The sequence below is a fragment of the Xiphias gladius genome, chromosome 13 (genome assembly GCF_016859285.1).
Source record: "Xiphias gladius isolate SHS-SW01 ecotype Sanya breed wild chromosome 13, ASM1685928v1, whole genome shotgun sequence".
Classification (NCBI taxonomy): domain Eukaryota; kingdom Metazoa; phylum Chordata; class Actinopteri; order Istiophoriformes; family Xiphiidae; genus Xiphias; species Xiphias gladius.
This window is the reverse complement of record NC_053412.1, coordinates 11,808,697-11,826,510: the sequence shown is the minus strand read 5'-3', so window position 1 is coordinate 11,826,510 and position 17,814 is coordinate 11,808,697. Positions and strand designations below refer to the sequence as shown.

At 44.9% G+C, this 17,814-nt stretch overlaps 1 protein-coding gene across 6 annotated transcripts in view; it reads right to left on the bottom strand.

Moving 5' to 3' along the window:
* Positions 1 to 3,000: 3,000 nt before the first annotated feature.
* LOC120798173 (helix-loop-helix protein 2-like) overlaps positions 3,001 to 17,814 on the bottom strand; it is a 33,627-nt gene continuing 18,813 nt past the window's right edge. For 2 of the 6 annotated variants that reach the window (XM_040142272.1, XM_040142270.1), the window contains one exon: positions 3,001 to 3,414. In XM_040142272.1, the coding sequence (XP_039998206.1) occupies positions 3,001 to 3,372 (372 nt within the window). In that variant the 5' untranslated portion in view covers positions 3,373 to 3,414. Of the gene's footprint in view, positions 3,415 to 4,344; positions 4,471 to 4,553; positions 4,648 to 6,088; positions 6,351 to 12,134; positions 12,199 to 17,814 lie in introns of those variants that run through there. The other 4 variants (XM_040142271.1, XM_040142274.1, XM_040142273.1 and 1 more) reach the window with 4 other exon arrangements.

Sequence of the window (17,814 nt, the reverse complement as noted above, 5' to 3'; positions counted from 1 at the left end):
AACAGCTTAACTCTGGAATTTCCTCGGTGAAGTGTTCGAATCCCACTGGGGCCAACCATGCTTGTCCTAAAACAGGTTTCACTCATGATAATCTAATGTGACTTGGATAAAAGCATTCACACATCCTCCCCATCTCCTGTTCTGTAACTCAACTACAAGTTTTTTATAGCACAATTGATGGGAATAGGCGTATATATCACAAATGAATATAAATATTTGGATGTTTTTTGCTCATACCATTTGGCAATATTACATCTCGGCGCTCGCTCGCTCATAAATTTCCTTCTCTCCCATCCCTCCTTTCTCCCCGGGTTTCCCACGGGAGGTGCCAGACGGCCAGTAATTTGGTTGTCTTGGCTCGTCTGGAGTAACACCTGCCCCCTCTCTGGGGAGGGAAAGAGCTTTTCAGCCAGGAGCACACATGTAGGCTACCACTGCCTTTAGCTGCTGACCACTGTGTGTGTGTCTGTGTGTCTGTGTGTGTGTGTGTGTTCTGTGTGTCTGTGTGCGGGAGAGAAAATATGCGTGTACAGAGTGAGTTTTCTTTATCTGCATGGGTTTGCAATTATTTCATCTTGCAGACCTGTGTGTGTTTACAGTAGGCGAAATGTAAGTAGACTTGTGTTTCTGTGTGTGTGTGTGTGTGTGTGTGTGTGTGTGTACAGTTTGGTGGTTTTTCATCTGTGTGCTAAACTGCGTTTGCACGTGTTTCACCTTGTATTGTGTTTACACAGTAGGCTAAACGTGAGTATAGGCTTGTGTGTTGGAGTGTGTGTGTGTGTGTGTGTGTGTTCGGAGGGCCATCTGAAAGCCTTCCGTAGGACCTGAATGCGCGCTGATTTGAATGCGCACTTATATCATCCCGCACGCGCGTCGACGCGAGCGTGAACCTGACGTCATCCTGTTCCGTATCCGTCTTTCCCGTCAAAGCTGATTATTAGGCGTCATCACGCAGTCGCCATTAGCTGCTGGCCCACTTGTTCCTCCACGGTGCAAAGTCGAAAACCTTCGGGACTTTATTTTAAAAAATATATTTCAAAACAGGAAAGAGAATCTTTTTTTTTTTCAAGTATTTCCGTTTTAATTAAAAATAACACCGGAAAATATGAAAAGTTTGTCCATTAGAAACCAGCTGTCACACGATACCTCTACTACAAAAGATCTGCATAAAGCAACAAGTAGCCTACACAACCCTGAAGAGACAAAAAATCTTTGGATAGAGGATATGTTTTTTTTTTTTTTTCCTTCACTATAAAATTACTTATTGAATTTCGTAATAAAAAGCAGAGACAAATAAATAAACCAATTAATCAAAAAATAATAACATCAAAACGTTGAAGATAATAAATTCAGACTAATTATTAGCATTAATGTTTTTTGGTCACAGCAAAAAAAGAGGTTTAACTCTGAATCGTATGATAACCCCTTGGTGGTAGAAACTGTTTGACATAATCATTCTTCACATGTTTACATTATTCTGTCAGTGAAGCAATTTTTAAAAATTGAATGGAAACTGAATTATTATTATTATTATTATTATTATTATTATTACCATTATCATTGTTATTCATTTTTAGCAGCCCAATTCTTATTCCTCGAGCAACCTCTTTTCCACAACAATTTAGGGAAATAAACATTTATGGGGCCACTGAGCCCCATGCTGAAGTGCTTATCGTTGCTATTGATAGACAACAGACGTGACATTAGAAATTAAGAAATGAAAAGAGAGAGAGAGAGAGAGAATGACATACATCAAACGAATAAGTTATGCTATGGATAAACAGAAAGTGCCATTTTCAAGAGTAGAACAACCATCACTTTCCAAGTTCAATTTCACAGCCTAAAATATAGAAGCAACAAACAATATACATTTATACAAAAAGACGCCAGCCTATGGTATCAACATAAATAAATTAGCCTTAAATAGTAACACAATTAAATAAATAATTCCATACACTTTTTAAAAAAAAAATGATTAAGGTCACAATTTTATATGTCATAAGTGGCACTTACGCATTGAATCTTTTTTTTTTTTTTTTTCTTCCTTCACGGAAAACATCGTCTAAACTAGGTCTAAAGCAGCTATCTCGTTTACATCCTTTCGTTTCGCTCAGAGGGAAGCGCCCCGGCGGCTGTGTCGGTGGACCCCCCCCCCCCCTTAGACTGGCGGCACTCCGCCCGCCGAGCGGTCCGGACCGAGGGGCCGAGGCTTTTTTTTTTTTTTTTTAAACCCGGAGCGGCTGTCGCCGGCCCCACACTCCACACCACCACCACCGCCGCCGAAGCCGCCGCCGCCGCCGCCGCGGCAGTCACCAGCACCGGACCCGCAACTGCAAGGTATGGCAAAGCCCCGGCGTCCGGGGACCGGACGGTTTCATTTTGGCAGGGGGAGAAACGATTTCATGGGTTTTGATTGGGTGGATTTTTTTTTTTTTTTTTTTTCCCTCAACGATTTCAGGTTTGCTGAATTTGTTAGTGTGTTGCAATAAAAAAAAAAAAAAAAATCTCAAAGACGCAGGTGAAGTCCCTGAAGTCAGAGCAGGATCAGTTTGTTGTACTGAGCCACCTTTCCTATCAGTCAGGAGGTTCCCCACTGAATATACCTTTATATATATAAAAAAAAAAGTCTGGAGTGAAATATATTTTTTCTAACCTTGATTGATAGATACATTCAGTTTTTTTTTATTTTTATTGTGTAACTTATCTCAATAGAGAGTTGGGGGGGGGTGCAGTTGTTTTTTTTTCACCTGGAAACCGACGAATTTAACAGCAACACAACGAGAGCTACAGAGAAACACAGTGAGGGCGAGCTTTAGAAAAAGCTCCCCCAGCGGTCGACCCTGACTGTCGACCTTGCCATACCCAGTTCGATGCCCAGCATGCGCTGGGAGTCCAGTCTACCAACCCCAACCAAAGCATTCTGTCTCTTGGAGGGAGGGGGCGGGGGTGTGGGGCGGGGGTGTGGGGCGAGGGGGGCGGGTGGGGGTATGGGGGTCACTTTTAGACATCCAACACGTGATTAAGATAGGAGATGTAGCATATAGCCAGTCTGAGGATCTCGATCTTGGAGAGTTTTTTGTCAGGGGGCAAGGTGGGGAGTAATTTCCTCAGCTCCGCGAAGGCCACGTTGAACGCCTCCACCCGGATGCGCTCTCTGGTGGCGTGGGCCGAGCGGTACTTGGCCGTGGCTCTCCGCCTCCTCCTCTTCTCCTCCCTGCTCAGGGGCTGCTCGGCTTTGCATTTGGCCCTGTCCTCGCCCTCCGCCGGCTCGTCCGAGGCGCAGCCGGCCGACTTGAGGCCGTTGAGCATCGTCTCCGGGTCGGACTGAGTCCAGGAGAGGTCCGCCTCCGCCTGGTCCGGGCTAAGCATCATTTTTATTGCTCTGGTGTTGGGCAGTCACTCCTCCTTAAGAACCTGTGGTTTGGACGAAAGCAACCATCATACAGTGATTTATTCTCCGCCATCCCCTGCACCTGTGTGACACCTGGATTTCTACACATGACCTCGAAAATCCAAACAACCAGTTGGAAATCGACTCTCCAGTGTCTCCCGTCCTAATAATTCTGCTGTTGATCGAAAGTCACAAAGAAAAACTGAAAATGAATGAAAACTCGTCAATTAGATTTAATTGTTTTAAGTGTTTTCTGCCACCCTGAGGCCCCAGTATAAGAAATCCCACAGCGGGTGCTTGTTCGGGGGCCAGACCCCCCACCCACCCAACCCACCCATAAATGCAGTCTACCTTCATTGCATAATAACATTAAACTCCATAAATAATGAATGGCTCGAAATTCGAGGAATGGTTAATTTATTAACAGCCTTAGGCCTTAAAAAGAACAATTAGGAAAACAAGACATTTTTTTTAAAGTGTCACATTTGAGTTTTCGCTCAAATGGTCATTTTTGATTTGTGCTTTTTTCTAAATTAAAAAAAAAAACAACAACAACCCGCAAGTTGCGATGATTTTCTGAGAGAGAAACTCCCTTTTTTGGTGAATTAACATAATCAGAATTGGCCATCTGTCACAGTGTGATGAACACATCTGCTTGGCTGAGGCCACGGTGACTTGACAGCATGGAGGCATAAGACTGCAAAAATAACGTTGACATCTGCTGGACACGAAATCACCGGAGCTATTGTTGCTTTTCTTTTTTTTATCAAACGGGGAAAGTAAAAAAAAAGATGTTTTCCTGGCGCCAGATAAAGATACAAAAAAAACAGAGGGACGGAGGCTCAAACATTAAAAAAACAAAAACAAAAAACAAAACAAATAAACTGATATGACACTTATTTTTTTTCAAGTGTATGTGGATTTTTTTTTTTCCCCCCACATTTGAAACTCACCTTGACAAAGAGTTGGGAGGCAAAATTGTCTTGAAACGAACTTAAAGACGCTCTTGAGCGGAGCCTCAACTCCAAATTAACTCATATTCCACCGGCCAGACAACCACCAGATGTTACACAGATGGACCTTCAGTCTCACCCCAAAAAACGAAAAATACGAATAATGGTAATAGTTAAAAAAAAAAAAAAAAAGAAAGTAGTTCGTTTACTTTTTCAGCCGGGAGATTGCGACATGGGAAGTCGCGCGGGGTCAAACGTCAAGCGGGGAAATGTTTTCTGCAAATCAAAGCCCGAAGTCCGAAGATGCCCGGTGATCGGTCGAGTTAAAAAAAAAAAAAGAAAAGAAAAGAAAAAAAAAAAAAAAGGATGAAAATAATGATGTGAGCGGGGATCAGTCGGCCTCCCGTGTGGTGCCAGCGATGGAGAGACAATGGACGAGATGGGCAGATAGTGGTGAAAGTGCGGCCAGGGCTACTCGTCCATCCGCCTGCGGAAGATGGAGATAAAGGGGCGAGATAAGCGAGGCTCTCCCGTGTCGGGAATCAGCGGATCGGGAGGCGGCTCACGGATAATCCCCCTTCCTTCTTCCTCCAGTCTTTCTTCCACCCACTGTCATATGCGAGATAAGATCCAAACGGTCCCGACTAATAAAGGCTCACTTCAGGGACGGAGGGAACGGAATATATTTGAGGAATGGTATTGTCTAACGCCGCCCCCTCCCTCATCCCCATCCCCCCCCCCACCCCCTCACACACACACACACACACACACACCCCACACACACCTCCTCCCTCTCTCCTCACGCCCCTCAGCCCTCAAGCGCTCTCCCTCCTGTGGGAGTAGTGGGCAAAGGGAAAGCAGAGAGATGTGTGCATGATAAAGGATGGAAAAATAAATAAATAGATAAATAGCTAGATACATAAATACATTTTTTTTTTTTTTTTTGGTGAATGATAATGATTAGAATGATAATGATTAAAAAAAAAAATGACGGGGTGTTTTCATAGTGCAGGTAGAGGGAGGGAGATTTTCAACTTAAAACACATCTAATAGAAGCTCCTTGCAAGTCAGAACTCCATCCTAAAATGCATCTGTTTTTTTTAATTATTTCTTTTTTTTGTACACTGTACTTCAAGATGAGATAAGATAAGGGATCATTTTCACCAAAGAGAAAACACTTATATATGTATGTGTATACACATAGTCTACTTCTGTCATTTTACCTTTTGGAAAAGAATGAGTGACTAAATGACGAGTTCTCAATCAAGCAAGTGGTTTGGACACGCCACCGGCTCTCTAAAGCTACTGTGTTCTGTACTGTCCAATCCTTAAATTTGATGTTTTTCATATCTGATTTATTCTTTTCTCCTTACATCTTTGGGAATGTTGAGAAAGAAGAGGAAGAGATTTGCAACTACAAAGCACATCTGATAGAAGCAATATGTCCAGATAATAATAGATAAGACATCTGTGTCATTTTAGCTTCTGGAAAAGAATAAACGTGTTGAATTTTTTAATAAAATCTTTTTCTTTTTAAATAGTGATTTATATAGCGTTAGTGTTATTGGAAAAGTTTTTGATGAAATGGGCTCAAAACATTGATAATAAAGAAGAAACAAATCTGAGTGTTGTGACTCCTTTGGGATTCACAGAATAAAAGTGAGAGGGCACTCTTCACTTCTTTCATTTGATGTTTCGGTCCAAACAAACTTCGTCAGGTAAATCAGAGATGTGCAGTACCTACTCTAATTCAAGATCGGCCTCCCCTCGTTGCACCTGTCACACATTCATGCCATCCAAAGATAGTGATTCAGGCTCTCGGAAAAGCAAGTCACAAACATCCAGACCGAGTTTAAAATATTTCTAATGGTGGAATAATATAGATTTATGGCTTGGTGATGTTGCCTATATTTACATGGCGTATTGACACAACCCTGCATGACCAAAGCGATGCCTTTTGAAGAAAACTGCTCCGAAGTTTTCTCTTCCTCTTCCCATCATGCATCTCTGTGCCCGGTGGCACCACCAGCATCGGGTCAGGAGGGCATCGTTCCAGAGGAGGGGCAGTGGCCAGTAAGTGGTTGGACTAGCTGCGCCTAACGAGGTGATTAAAACGATAAGGGGAAGCACGGATGACTTGCCGTGGCCTGCAGCCACCACCATGCTTATTGCCGCCACACACACACACACACACACACACACACACATACACACACATTATGAGAGAGAGAGAGAGAGAGAGAGAGAGAGAGAGAGAGAGTACTGCCACAGTGCCAGAAGGACCATAATCAGTGAAAACTCATCGTGTGTGTGTATGTGTGTGTGAGAGAGAGAGAGAGAGAGAATGTGTGTGTGTGCACATGTGTGCGCGATGACGGACAGCTCGCCCTGGGCTCCGGCCGGGTCCGTGCAATGTGTGTGACACAGAGAGACTCACAGCAGGGTGTATCGGAGACATGTCAGGACCAGGAGACAGAGGCCTCCTGACAGCTGGAGCCCACAGACACACACACACACACACACACACACACACAAAACCCACCACCCTAATTGCTCCACAGACGGAGAAGTGGAGAAGGTCTATGCTTGGTGGTCTGCATCGCCCAGACCCCTCCTCAGTCTGTAAGGCCCTCGGCCAAAGACATGAAGGACCCCTCCAAGGCTGTTTTGTTTGTGCCTGCTGCAATTACATCCCACAGCTGATGTACTGACTCTGGAGACAGGGGGGCAAACTGCAGGGTGGTGTAGTCACCAGAGGATGGTCGTTTCGACTTCCGAATGATTGGTTTAGTCATGACGGTGCCGGTAAAACTCTTTACTGGGCTGTTGGAGATGATTTGTTTGTGTGCTCTGAATCTCACATGAAGTCGTGATTCCGTTTCAGAAAGCGACTCGTATAAGCCTTGTCGTGACACAACAGCAGCGATCAGGTGTGACGTGAGTGGATGAATTTCCTCCGCTCACGTCATACCGTTGAAACGATCCAGCTCGCATTTAAAGAAGGACTTCCGGCACCTGGCCGTCGAGTTCCAAAGAAAACAAATCATAGCAGCAAACCAAATGCAGAACATGTTTCTGGACCATAGAAACTAAAAAGTAAATAGAAACACAATATAAAAGCTGCCATACATTTTCATTTTTTAAGCAATATCTCAAAAAAAATCTATTAATTCTAATTCTTTTACCGAAAAATATAAGATAAGAAAACAATACTAATTTCATTTTCTACTTTACGCAACTCAAATAACTGATAAAACAACTGACAAAGCCCACCTAGTGATGTGCACCTCATTTCACCAGTTTTGGCTTTTTCCACGTCTCAGTAGCCTGTTTTCTTTTAACAACAAAATCTGGAACCAAAACAACCTGAACTCTTTCTTCCAAAATGGAGAACGTAGATCACGCGGTTCCCAACCCGTCTCCTGTCAAAGCTATACATACACATCCCACAAAGGACCTCGTGGTCTTATTTTGAACCTGTTTACATCCTTTGCAAGCTCTAAATCCCCCGCACCCCTGCAGCATTCGTTTTACCTGTAACTGCACATTGAGCCCTGCCAGCAGATTAAAAGAGTAATGTTTTCCCTTTCACAAAAATTACACAGTCAAGATAAAAAAGACAAAAAGAGAAACTGTAATATAAGTGCTTATTCATAAACATACATTGGAACTTGCTTATGGGTTGTGCTGAGAGTCCAGAGTCCATTACATTTGTTTTCTTACTGTGTGTTCAGACTGCAAAGCAAATTTTAGAGGCGGCGCAACTGCAGACTGTCGTGTCGCCACCAAGTATAAAGAGCAGATGATGCTGCTTGGTACTGGAAAAGCTTCGGTGCTACTCAGCTAACTGGAAGCCGTCGCCTTCCCAGGTAAGTACAGGGGGAGATGAACAGAGCTCAAGCATGCGAAATACTCAATAAATAACTTCATCGTGTTAATTATGTAACCTGACTGATCATTTATCAGATTAACTGAAAGAGTGGGGTCAAAGGAATCATTAAACAGACAAAAAAAAAAAAACCCACTGTTAATGCTGAGGAACAGGGTCAAGTGTTAAAGGCAGAAGCGTGGCCTTTCCATACGTATAAACTGGCGCGAAGATGCACCTGCGGCAAAAAAAATAAATAAAAAATTGCACAAATTTTGGAGCGGTATGAATCTGCTTCATACACATTCAGAGACGACGGTAAAAAAGACCGGAGTGAAATAGCGTGCTCCCGCAGGCGCGGTCGATGGAGCCGCTGCTGACTAGCTAACAGGTAACGGGGCTGTTTGAGGCGAATAAACACAAACGTTACAGCGGTCAAATTTGTGCGAATGACGCAAGGTGAAAATTTGCTTCACTTTCCGTCTGAACACACCTTTAATGTTCAACTCAACTCAATATACCTAAACAGACATTTATTGTTACATTAAAGCAAAATCTCACCCAAGGCTATCTGAAAACCCATCTTCGCCCCGGTAGTTTTATTCTTACAAGCTATTGAAAGGATTCATTCAGACATTTTAGGACGTTATATTCCTTTAAAGAGACCACCTTAGGAACATGAGTTTAGTCTGGGGTGAAATGCCCGCTTACTGTGCTTACTCCCGTAATCATCGAGAACTAGCAGACAAACGGGGAAGGAAGCAGATCACTGATTTACGGTTATGATTATTCTTTGCAGGGCTTATATCCCCGATCCAGCTGAGGCCTAATATTGCAGAGTTTCACAGGAAATAAGATGCAAATTTGAAACCTGAATTTTTTTTTTATCTTTTTTTTTTTTCTTTTTCCAGAGGATCAAAATGAAATCTAAGCTGAAGCACACAAAACAAAAATAAAAATAAAGTACAGATCTTCAAGGCCATGAAAATATCCATTTTCTGACTGGGCGGACCTTGTTTTAAAGAAGCTGTCATCAAGAAGTCAGGAAGTGATGTCACTTTGATGAGACGTGCGTAATGGAGTTATTTCTCTAATCAGTCAGGGCTCAGCAGACCCCGCAGCTGTTTGAGACGCTTGTTGCATCAAAACAAACAAACAAACAAAAAAAACAACAAAAAACCACCTTGAACTCGTGTGACATACTCCCTCCCGTCACCTATCACGCACTGCATACACACATACATACACACAGTTGTGAACGTTTCCAGGGAGCAGTGGGATGGAGCTGTGAAATGGGAAGGATTAGTCACTTTGTCAGGAGACGTATGAGGCTCCTCTCAGGTGGACGGCGAGCCACAGGGGGCATCCGTGAGAGAGGGACGGGGGGAGAGAGAGGAGGAATTAGAGGCCAGATAGAGAAGACAGAGAGGCGCGGGGATGGCGGAGACAAATAAAAGTGTGGGGAAAATGAAGACAAAGCGGGAGGAAGTGCAGTTTGTGAGATGCATAAAGGAGACACTAGAAGTTGTGCTGACTGATCATTTAGCCCCAGGCGCTCAAAACCTGACGGCGACGTAACTGGACTCTTCTCACATTTGCATCACTTACATCACTCGGACACACACTCATGCACAGGGAAGCACTCTGGGCAGTGTGTGAACGCCAACTTGTCCATGTGTTGTGGTCTGTCTTTTTTCTTCCAGGTTAGTGAAATAGACAGTGGCCTGGACCCTGGTCTTGTGTGTGTGTGTGTGTGTGTGTGTGTGTGTGTGTGTGTGTGTGTGTGTGGTGGTGGGTGGGGGGGGTTCAGGCCTGAACAGGAGGTGTGGGATCCAGAAAGCTGGAGGTCCCATGTGAGAATGTGGCCATCGTCAGCGCTGCCGTGGCAGGCCTCGGCACCATCTGTGCTCCCAGCAGGGCGCCCAGCGCGTTCCCCGCCACCCAGACACATATGGACACACAAAGGTGCTCTCTCTCTCTCTCTCTCTCTCGCTCTCTCATGGACATGGCAGTCAGACACACACGTTCACCGGGAGCCGAGAGAACAGTGGGATGGGAGGAAGGATGAGGAGTTTGTTGACTGTGCAGTGAACAGGATGATAGCGTCTTGTTGATGATGCTGACATACGTGTGATGACTTCAGAGAGCAAGAGGAGGCAGTATCAGTCAACAGCCCAGCTGTGTTCTGAGATCCACAGAAAACCGCAGCTTGTATCCTCTCATTACCGTAAAAACAACAACTTATTGTAACTTATGGCGAAAAAGATGATAAGCATATTTCCCGAATGCGTAAAACCTTTTCTTCAAACAACAGAGGTAGTAGTTTTCAGTTTAAGAAGTTACTTGCCGATTCGAATAGTGTCATGCAAGGTCAGTACAAAGATTCGTAGTCGCTGACCAAGTGTCCTCAGGCGCATCCTCAGTAGAAACATCAGCAAGTGATGCTATCACTGTTCATACTGTCACGCCGTTCAGTGCCGATTCTGTTTTCAGTTCAGTGGTAGGTTCTGTTGGTTGCTGGTTCAAGCTCTTACGTCCAGGGTCAGTACCAAACCAGCCTGTACGAGCCCTGTGTGCGAGGTTAATATTTTCCGCAGCTAACCATTTTGCGACGGAGTTCGGACATCGCGGTTGTTTCGGTGGCTTTTGCGGTCTTTTAATAAACTGTTAACAAATGGGTAACATACTGTGAATCACAGCTGAGCTGGCGACGGTGCTCGCGGTCACCAGTGAGGGGCTCCACATCTAAAAGCTACTGATTCTGACAATGGTGATTCATTGTGGTCAGTTCACTTTGAAGACTCAGCGTTAAATGTTTGTTAGTACGTCACGTAGTATGCAACTTCTTTGAGATACTTCTGTCATCCCCTGCTCATCTGAATAAATCCAGTCCTTGCCTTCTTCTCTTCCTCTCTCTCCATCCCATCCTCTTCAGCACAGACCTACATTTTCTGTCCCCATTGCCTCTCATATCTCTTCCTACTGCCCGCTGACCCTCACATCTTGGCCCCCAGATCCCCTCTGAAGCTGCACCTGCCTCATTTACTTTGTTGGTGAGCTATCTTCAGCTGCCCCACACCTCCATCTTCCTACACATCGCACCCCAGCCTGCTGCCCCACTCTCTCTCTCTCTCTCTCTCCCTTTGGCCCCCCAGCCTCCCTCAAGCGGCCACTGTCCCTGCATCCAGGGCCTCCAGCTGGCTGATGAGTTCATTAGGCCCAGAGCTCTGCCAAGGAGCATGGCCGTGTTTGGGCCAAACCAGGAGGGCATCAGGAAGCCCCTGGTGGCCACTGGGCACGGGCCATTGTCATTGGAGGTGGGACAGAAAAGTCCCAGAATGTCCCACATGTCGATATTCGGGCTCAGTGTCCACTCTTGGAGCTGGAGACTGTTATTTTGTACATTAGCAATCTGGTTAGGGGCTTGTTTCTCCCGGAAACTTCAGAGGGAAGAGAGTGAGGCGTTGTGGTTTGAAGGGATCCACATAAACAATGAGGGAAACAGATTTCTAATAATCCCCACAGGTCACAGTGACATCTGGCCCCACACTTGAGCGTTGGCTCAATTAATTCGGAAAACACAAAACAAAACGTGCCGGGGGCAAAGATCTGGGGGACTTAACAAGCCGCTTTGTATGTGTGTCTATTAGTGTGTGTGTGTTTGTATTGATTGTGGCATTTGATCAAGTCAACTGCAGTGGTTTTTTTTTTATGTGAATTTTGTTCAAATTAATCAAGGTATATAGTTGTTTTACTGTAAAAGTAATAATTATAATCAAAATTCAAGTCAGCGTGATTGTGTGATTTTAATTTCTCCTTCTATAATCTCATAATACGCTACTACCGGACTGTACCTGCAGCTTTGCCAAGATTTCTCGCTCCCTCCAACTCTCACCTTTTCCCTCCTCTGTCCTCTGCTTCCTTCCTCTCGGCGGCGGGTCAGCTGGGGTCGGGCCCTCCTTGGCTGGGCTCAGGTGTAGCCCCAGCTGGTGAGGAGGGGGGGGGGCGAGAAGAGAGGAGAAGGAAAGAAAAGGAGGGAGATAGCAGAGGAATAGGAAAGGAGACGATGAGGATTCTGTCCCACAGGCGAAACCGAGCGGGAGTCCGTCAAAAAAAAAAAAAAAAAAAAAGGAAACAAACTCGTGCATTCACGCAAGTTAAAAAAAAAAAAAAGACAACAGCTTTGTCCCTCACCCCTCTTTTCTACACCTCCCCCATCTTCTCTCTTCCCCTCTTCTCTCTCACTCTTTCTCTCCTGGGAGAGGCCTGGCCGGGCTTGGCCTGAACGCCATCTGCTGCATAATGTAACGGGATGGAACTCCAAATCCTTCATTTCCACTCACTGCCTGTCATCTATGTGTTTGTGTGTGTGTGTGTGTGTGTGTGTGTGTGTGTGTGTGTGTGTGTGTGTGTGTGTGCGCGCGCGTGTGTGTGTGCGTGCACGCGTGTCCAGTCATACAGTTGCATATGCACACATACTCTGAAAGGGTGCGAATGTTTGAGTGCGTGTGAGATCTCATTTTACGGATGTTGTGACATTAGTTCGTCCAGCAATGATGTTGAGTGATGGGTTTGATGACATAAAAGGTGATGCCAAATGTGTTTGTGTGTATGCGTGTGTGTGTGTGTGTGTATGTGGGGTTTTTTAAAAGGATTATTCCGCTGTTCTGAATATGCAAGTCCGGTAGTTCTCACAGCATCCGCAGAGGAAAAAGAGAGACAACTCCTCCACAGAGGCAACACTGCTGAGTTGTTGTTGTCTTTCAAGATCCATTTTCAGACGTAACCAAACATCTAAATGAAGCAGTCTTTAAACATGAACTCTCGGGAAATATTAAAACTGCGCCGAGCAAAGAGTGGCACCTTGCCAGGGATGTCAAAAATTAGCATTTTGTTTACAAGTTAACAAACAAAAGTGCGCACACACAGAGTTGTGTTTAAGGGCCCCACCCCTTTCTGCAACACTGGTAACCCGGAGGTGCAAAGAGTTGTCCCTCCTGGTCCCCGTGGGGCCACTGTGAATTGGGGGGCCATCTGTTTTCTGGTAATAAGCTCTCTCTTCATTCATCCTTTCTTTCGCTTTCCCTCTTCTTCACTTCTTCTTTCTCTCTGTCTTATGTGTGTGATTCTACTTCTGTATTGGGAGGTTTTTCTCTCCGTCTTCCCCTCCCGACCGCGCACACAAAGACATAAAAAGACGCAGACAGACTGAGAGCTCTGGTATGAGAGTCCGCATTGCTTCTGGATACAAACACTGGCTCGGATTGCTGCGAGTTTCAGGGGAACAGAGACATGGTGAAATATCACAGCGCGAACCCTTAACCCTGACCAGCTATCCATAGCTGCTGACATAAAGTAAACGTGACACATCCCTCCTCACATAAACCCATACACCCCCTCCAGCTGCTGGGCAGGCACTAAAGTCTGCATTACATTTTATTTTCTTTGTTGCGTCGGTATATCTGCGGTGGATCTGAGCTCGCACTGCACTGGAGCTTAAGAAACACATGCACGTGCTGCAAATACAGCAGAAAACACAACTAAGTAACCACTGCAAGTCGTACAGAACAAAGAGCAAACAGAATAAATGATCTATCCATCTATCTATCATTTTATCAGTTGTATTATTTGTCACATTATTTGTCGAAGCACATTTCTAGCGCAGGACAATTATAATTATAATTTCGGATTTCACCGTCTGGCCACTGCTCAACAATAAGACCGACAGACTGACAGGCTCGGAGAGCAAAAGTAAATCTCACTTCGATCATCCTCCTCTGCTGGAGCCAGCACCTCACCCGCAAGTTGCTGATGACTGCCTGATTGTTTAAGTTTTGGTTCGGAGATACGTTTGGTATTAGGTGGCACTGGATCGATCAGAATAGTTGCCATGGCTACGGTGTGATGTGACGGCGAGAGGGAGCAGCTCTTGAGTCTGAATGGAGCGCCGTCCAAGGTCGTGCCTTAAAAGTGCACGGCTCCTTTGCTTTCATAAGTTCATACCACACACTGTATGGAGGAGTGTTAAGGACACAAAAAAAAAAAAAAAAACATGTTGGCAGCTGTGTCCCTGATCCTGCTTGGGCGTGCCAATTCAAACCTAACACCGCAGAACACGCAGTTACGTTTCATTACAGGCTGTGCATGACAACATCGATATGTCATCTGATATTGTTCATTATCCTGGCCGTTGCATTATCCGATTTATGCCTTTCTATAGCAGGTTTCAATACGGCCAAGTGTTATATTATGATTATGAGCGCGGAGATGCTGTCTGCATCTCATTGATGCAGAATGAAGTGGATCAATATACCAGAGAGGGCTGAATCGAGGGGCTCTGCATGTGTAAAAGACAGCGTGTGTGTATTTATTTGGGTGTGTGTGTGTGCAGACAGACAGCCTTGAGAAATCAGAGTGCACAACTGCTTGCGGCTTCAAACAGTGGCTCTCTTTCTGTCTCTCTCTCTCACTCACACACACACACACACAGCTGTTTTTGCCGTGTGCAGAGGCACAGAGCCGAGTCGTTTTGTCCGAAGCAACATTTGGGCATAGAAACAAGATAATCACCCAGTATATTAGCCCGTGACTACTTCTTTCTTGCCCCTGCGTGTTACAAACTTCATGAAGCCATATCTCTTCAGTGACGCAGCAGACAGGCAGACAGACAGGAGTCGGGCTCTCGCTGGCTCTCATTTAAGTGCAGATTTACAAGCTGTTTGCAACAGGAGCTTAGGTGCCTTTTTAGGATGTGTTCTGCCTGGTTGGGAGGAAGCTATCATGTGAATACATCTGTTGTTTCATCCAAAGTGCAGCAAACAAGCTGTCAGGCTTTCTGTGTTATGAAATTGAAAAATCTGAGCCCTGTAATAGCTCAGGTGCTTTGTTGGTTTGTTCTGAGAAAAGGATTCGTTCTTGTTGGGAGGGTATTTTTATTATCTTTATGCACACACACATGCACGCACCGCTTTCACTTCACAGTAACACTAATTTAATGCACCATTCCCCTCTATTAATCTCGAATTCTTTCCACATTTTTATTCTTGCTTTAAATGAAGGGGCTGCCACATGCTTCACTCCAAACAAAAGGGAGGTTAGATTTATTCTTCATTTGGGGCAGTGTGGCTGGGTGGGTGGCGGTGGAGGAGGGTTGGGTGCGGGGGGGGGTTCATGCATGGGCATAACCTGGCCCCTAAAGGAAGGCCCCCGCTGCCAGCTGCCAGCCATAATTAAGCAGCCCTGCCGTGTCTATCACTGATTATGTTTGACCTGGCTAATAAGGCAAGTGTGTGCCACCTACGTGTGGCAGGGGAGCGCCGCGGCCTCCGTCACAGTCCCCCATTGTCCTCTTTTAGACAAGATTATTAATTTGATGTATTGTTGATGACAAAAATGCGTGTGTTGCTCAAACATCAGTTGCGTTGATATTGCAGTGCTCAGTTTGACGCATGATAGGATGCTTAGAATATATAACTTAATTGTTGTCGTCTCCATGATGTTAATTTTTCTGGCAGAAAGCTGAGCTCTGACTGTAACCATAGTGACTGTACCCATTTCTGCTGCTGTAGCTATGACTGTAGCTACTGCCTTGTCAGTTCACGTAGGTTAGCTTGCGTTGCGAACGTTACTAACCAGAACAGCCGAAGCAATAGCCACAGCCACGTCCGTAGTCTAAGCACAGCTATGGCCACAGCCACAGCAGCAGCCAGTCATAAGGATTAGCCTCCATTAGCTCTCTTAACATTAGCCGCAATGATACAGACTCACGGCGGAGTTATTTTCTAGGACCGTGATATATTTCGAGCTGCCTCCTCAGCACAACATTATGACTAACGTTAACACCAATTAACGATCATTCTCAACCTACAGTGGCAAACAGACTAGCCAACATTAACTACCATAAGAAAAATAATACTGACGCATTAGTCAAATTTTATTCTTTATATTTTTTTATTTTTTACTATCTAGCTAACCGCAGAGCGTTAAATAAGTAAGAGCAAACATAAAATCCAGTAACCATTAGGTTGACATGACTGCTGAAGTGTCACAAAACTCTTGCCTGATACATACAGTACATGCCAACTGCTATGAATCCAGTTACGTTGTGTTCTGGTGCCCAACCTGTGCCCATCCCCGTCCCCAGGCGCAGCCAGCGCCAGCGTGGGGCGCCCTTACGGTCTCAGTTAGTGGCTGCAGCTATGGTCGGAGCTCGGCGCTGCCGCTTTTCAGGAACCTATTAAGTAAAATAGCTTTCCTTTAGGTGTGAAAAAGCTCAAACGATTAGCGACGTAATCACTTTCTCAATCAACGGAAAATAAACGTGATAACCGATTTATCATTTGAGTCATTTCCTAAGCAAAAATGCCAAAAAATCTCTGCTTTCAGTTTCTCGAATATGAAAATGAAATTTTCTCTTTGGATTTTCTTTGGTTTATGCGATAGAAAATTGCATATCTTTGGGATTTGAACTGTCTGATTAAACAGGACATTTGATGTTGTCACCTTGGGCCCTGGGAAATTGCGATACAGCATTTTTTACAATTTACTGAGATTTTATAGACCAAACAATCAATCGATTGACCATGAAAAAAATGGTTAGTTGCAGCGCTAGCCTTGACAATAAATTTGTAAGATTGTTCAATGGGATTGGAAGCCAAGAGATGATCATGAGATGTATCACCTAAAGTGAAAACCTAAAAATCACCAACCTGAACTTATTTGCAACAGTGCAAATAATTACACTGAAGAAATGTTTATTCCTACTTGTGAAAAGATCACTGTCTTCCCAAATGGCAATCCCAGGGAGGGATATCCTTTAGTAAGTGCCCTCGCCTACATGTACGGCAACATTGCAGCAATCAGTGTAAATTAATAATAAGTGAATCAAAGTGCTTAATTTAATGGAGGCTATGAAAGATTAATACCTGACATTATCCAGACTGCTGTGCTGTAAGGGGAACCACCCATGCCTGAGGTAAACCAATCACATTTCTATGAATATGACATTAGACACATTGATGTGATGTGTTACATCAATGTCAGCCCAAGTCTTGAGTACAGCAAGTCAGGATAGAAAGTCCACTGAGTGTGACTGGTCTATTTCTGTCGCTTTTTCCTCCCTCCATCCCTCCCTCCTCGCTGGGTCTGGAGGCGAGAGATCAGTTGAGGGTGGAGAAGAGCTGGTGTTTGGCCTGAGGGGCCCATGGACACAGATTCTGTCATTGTTCCACAGCTGCCACTCCACCCCTCCTTCCCTCAATCTCACCCCCTTTCACTCTGTGGCCATCTTCACCTTAAGGGCGTCCCCTGCTACCCCGCCTCCCTAATGAAGAGTGACACGCGTCCGGAGGATCTGATCTAGTCTGAAACCGGGCCCTTGCCTCCTCTGTTTTGTCTCCTATTATTGACTGCGGTGGCTCACACTGAGTCGCGGTGATGAGAGCGCCATATACCCAAGAGGCATCGCTCCCAAATCTGAGGGGGAGCTCAAAGGGCAGATGCAATTGTATGGAATTGTGAGGACCTAATTGTCTTTATTCATGAGCTGTGTGATTGATATTAGGGGAAAATGAGACACTCTAATTGTTCTCTTATATGAGGAA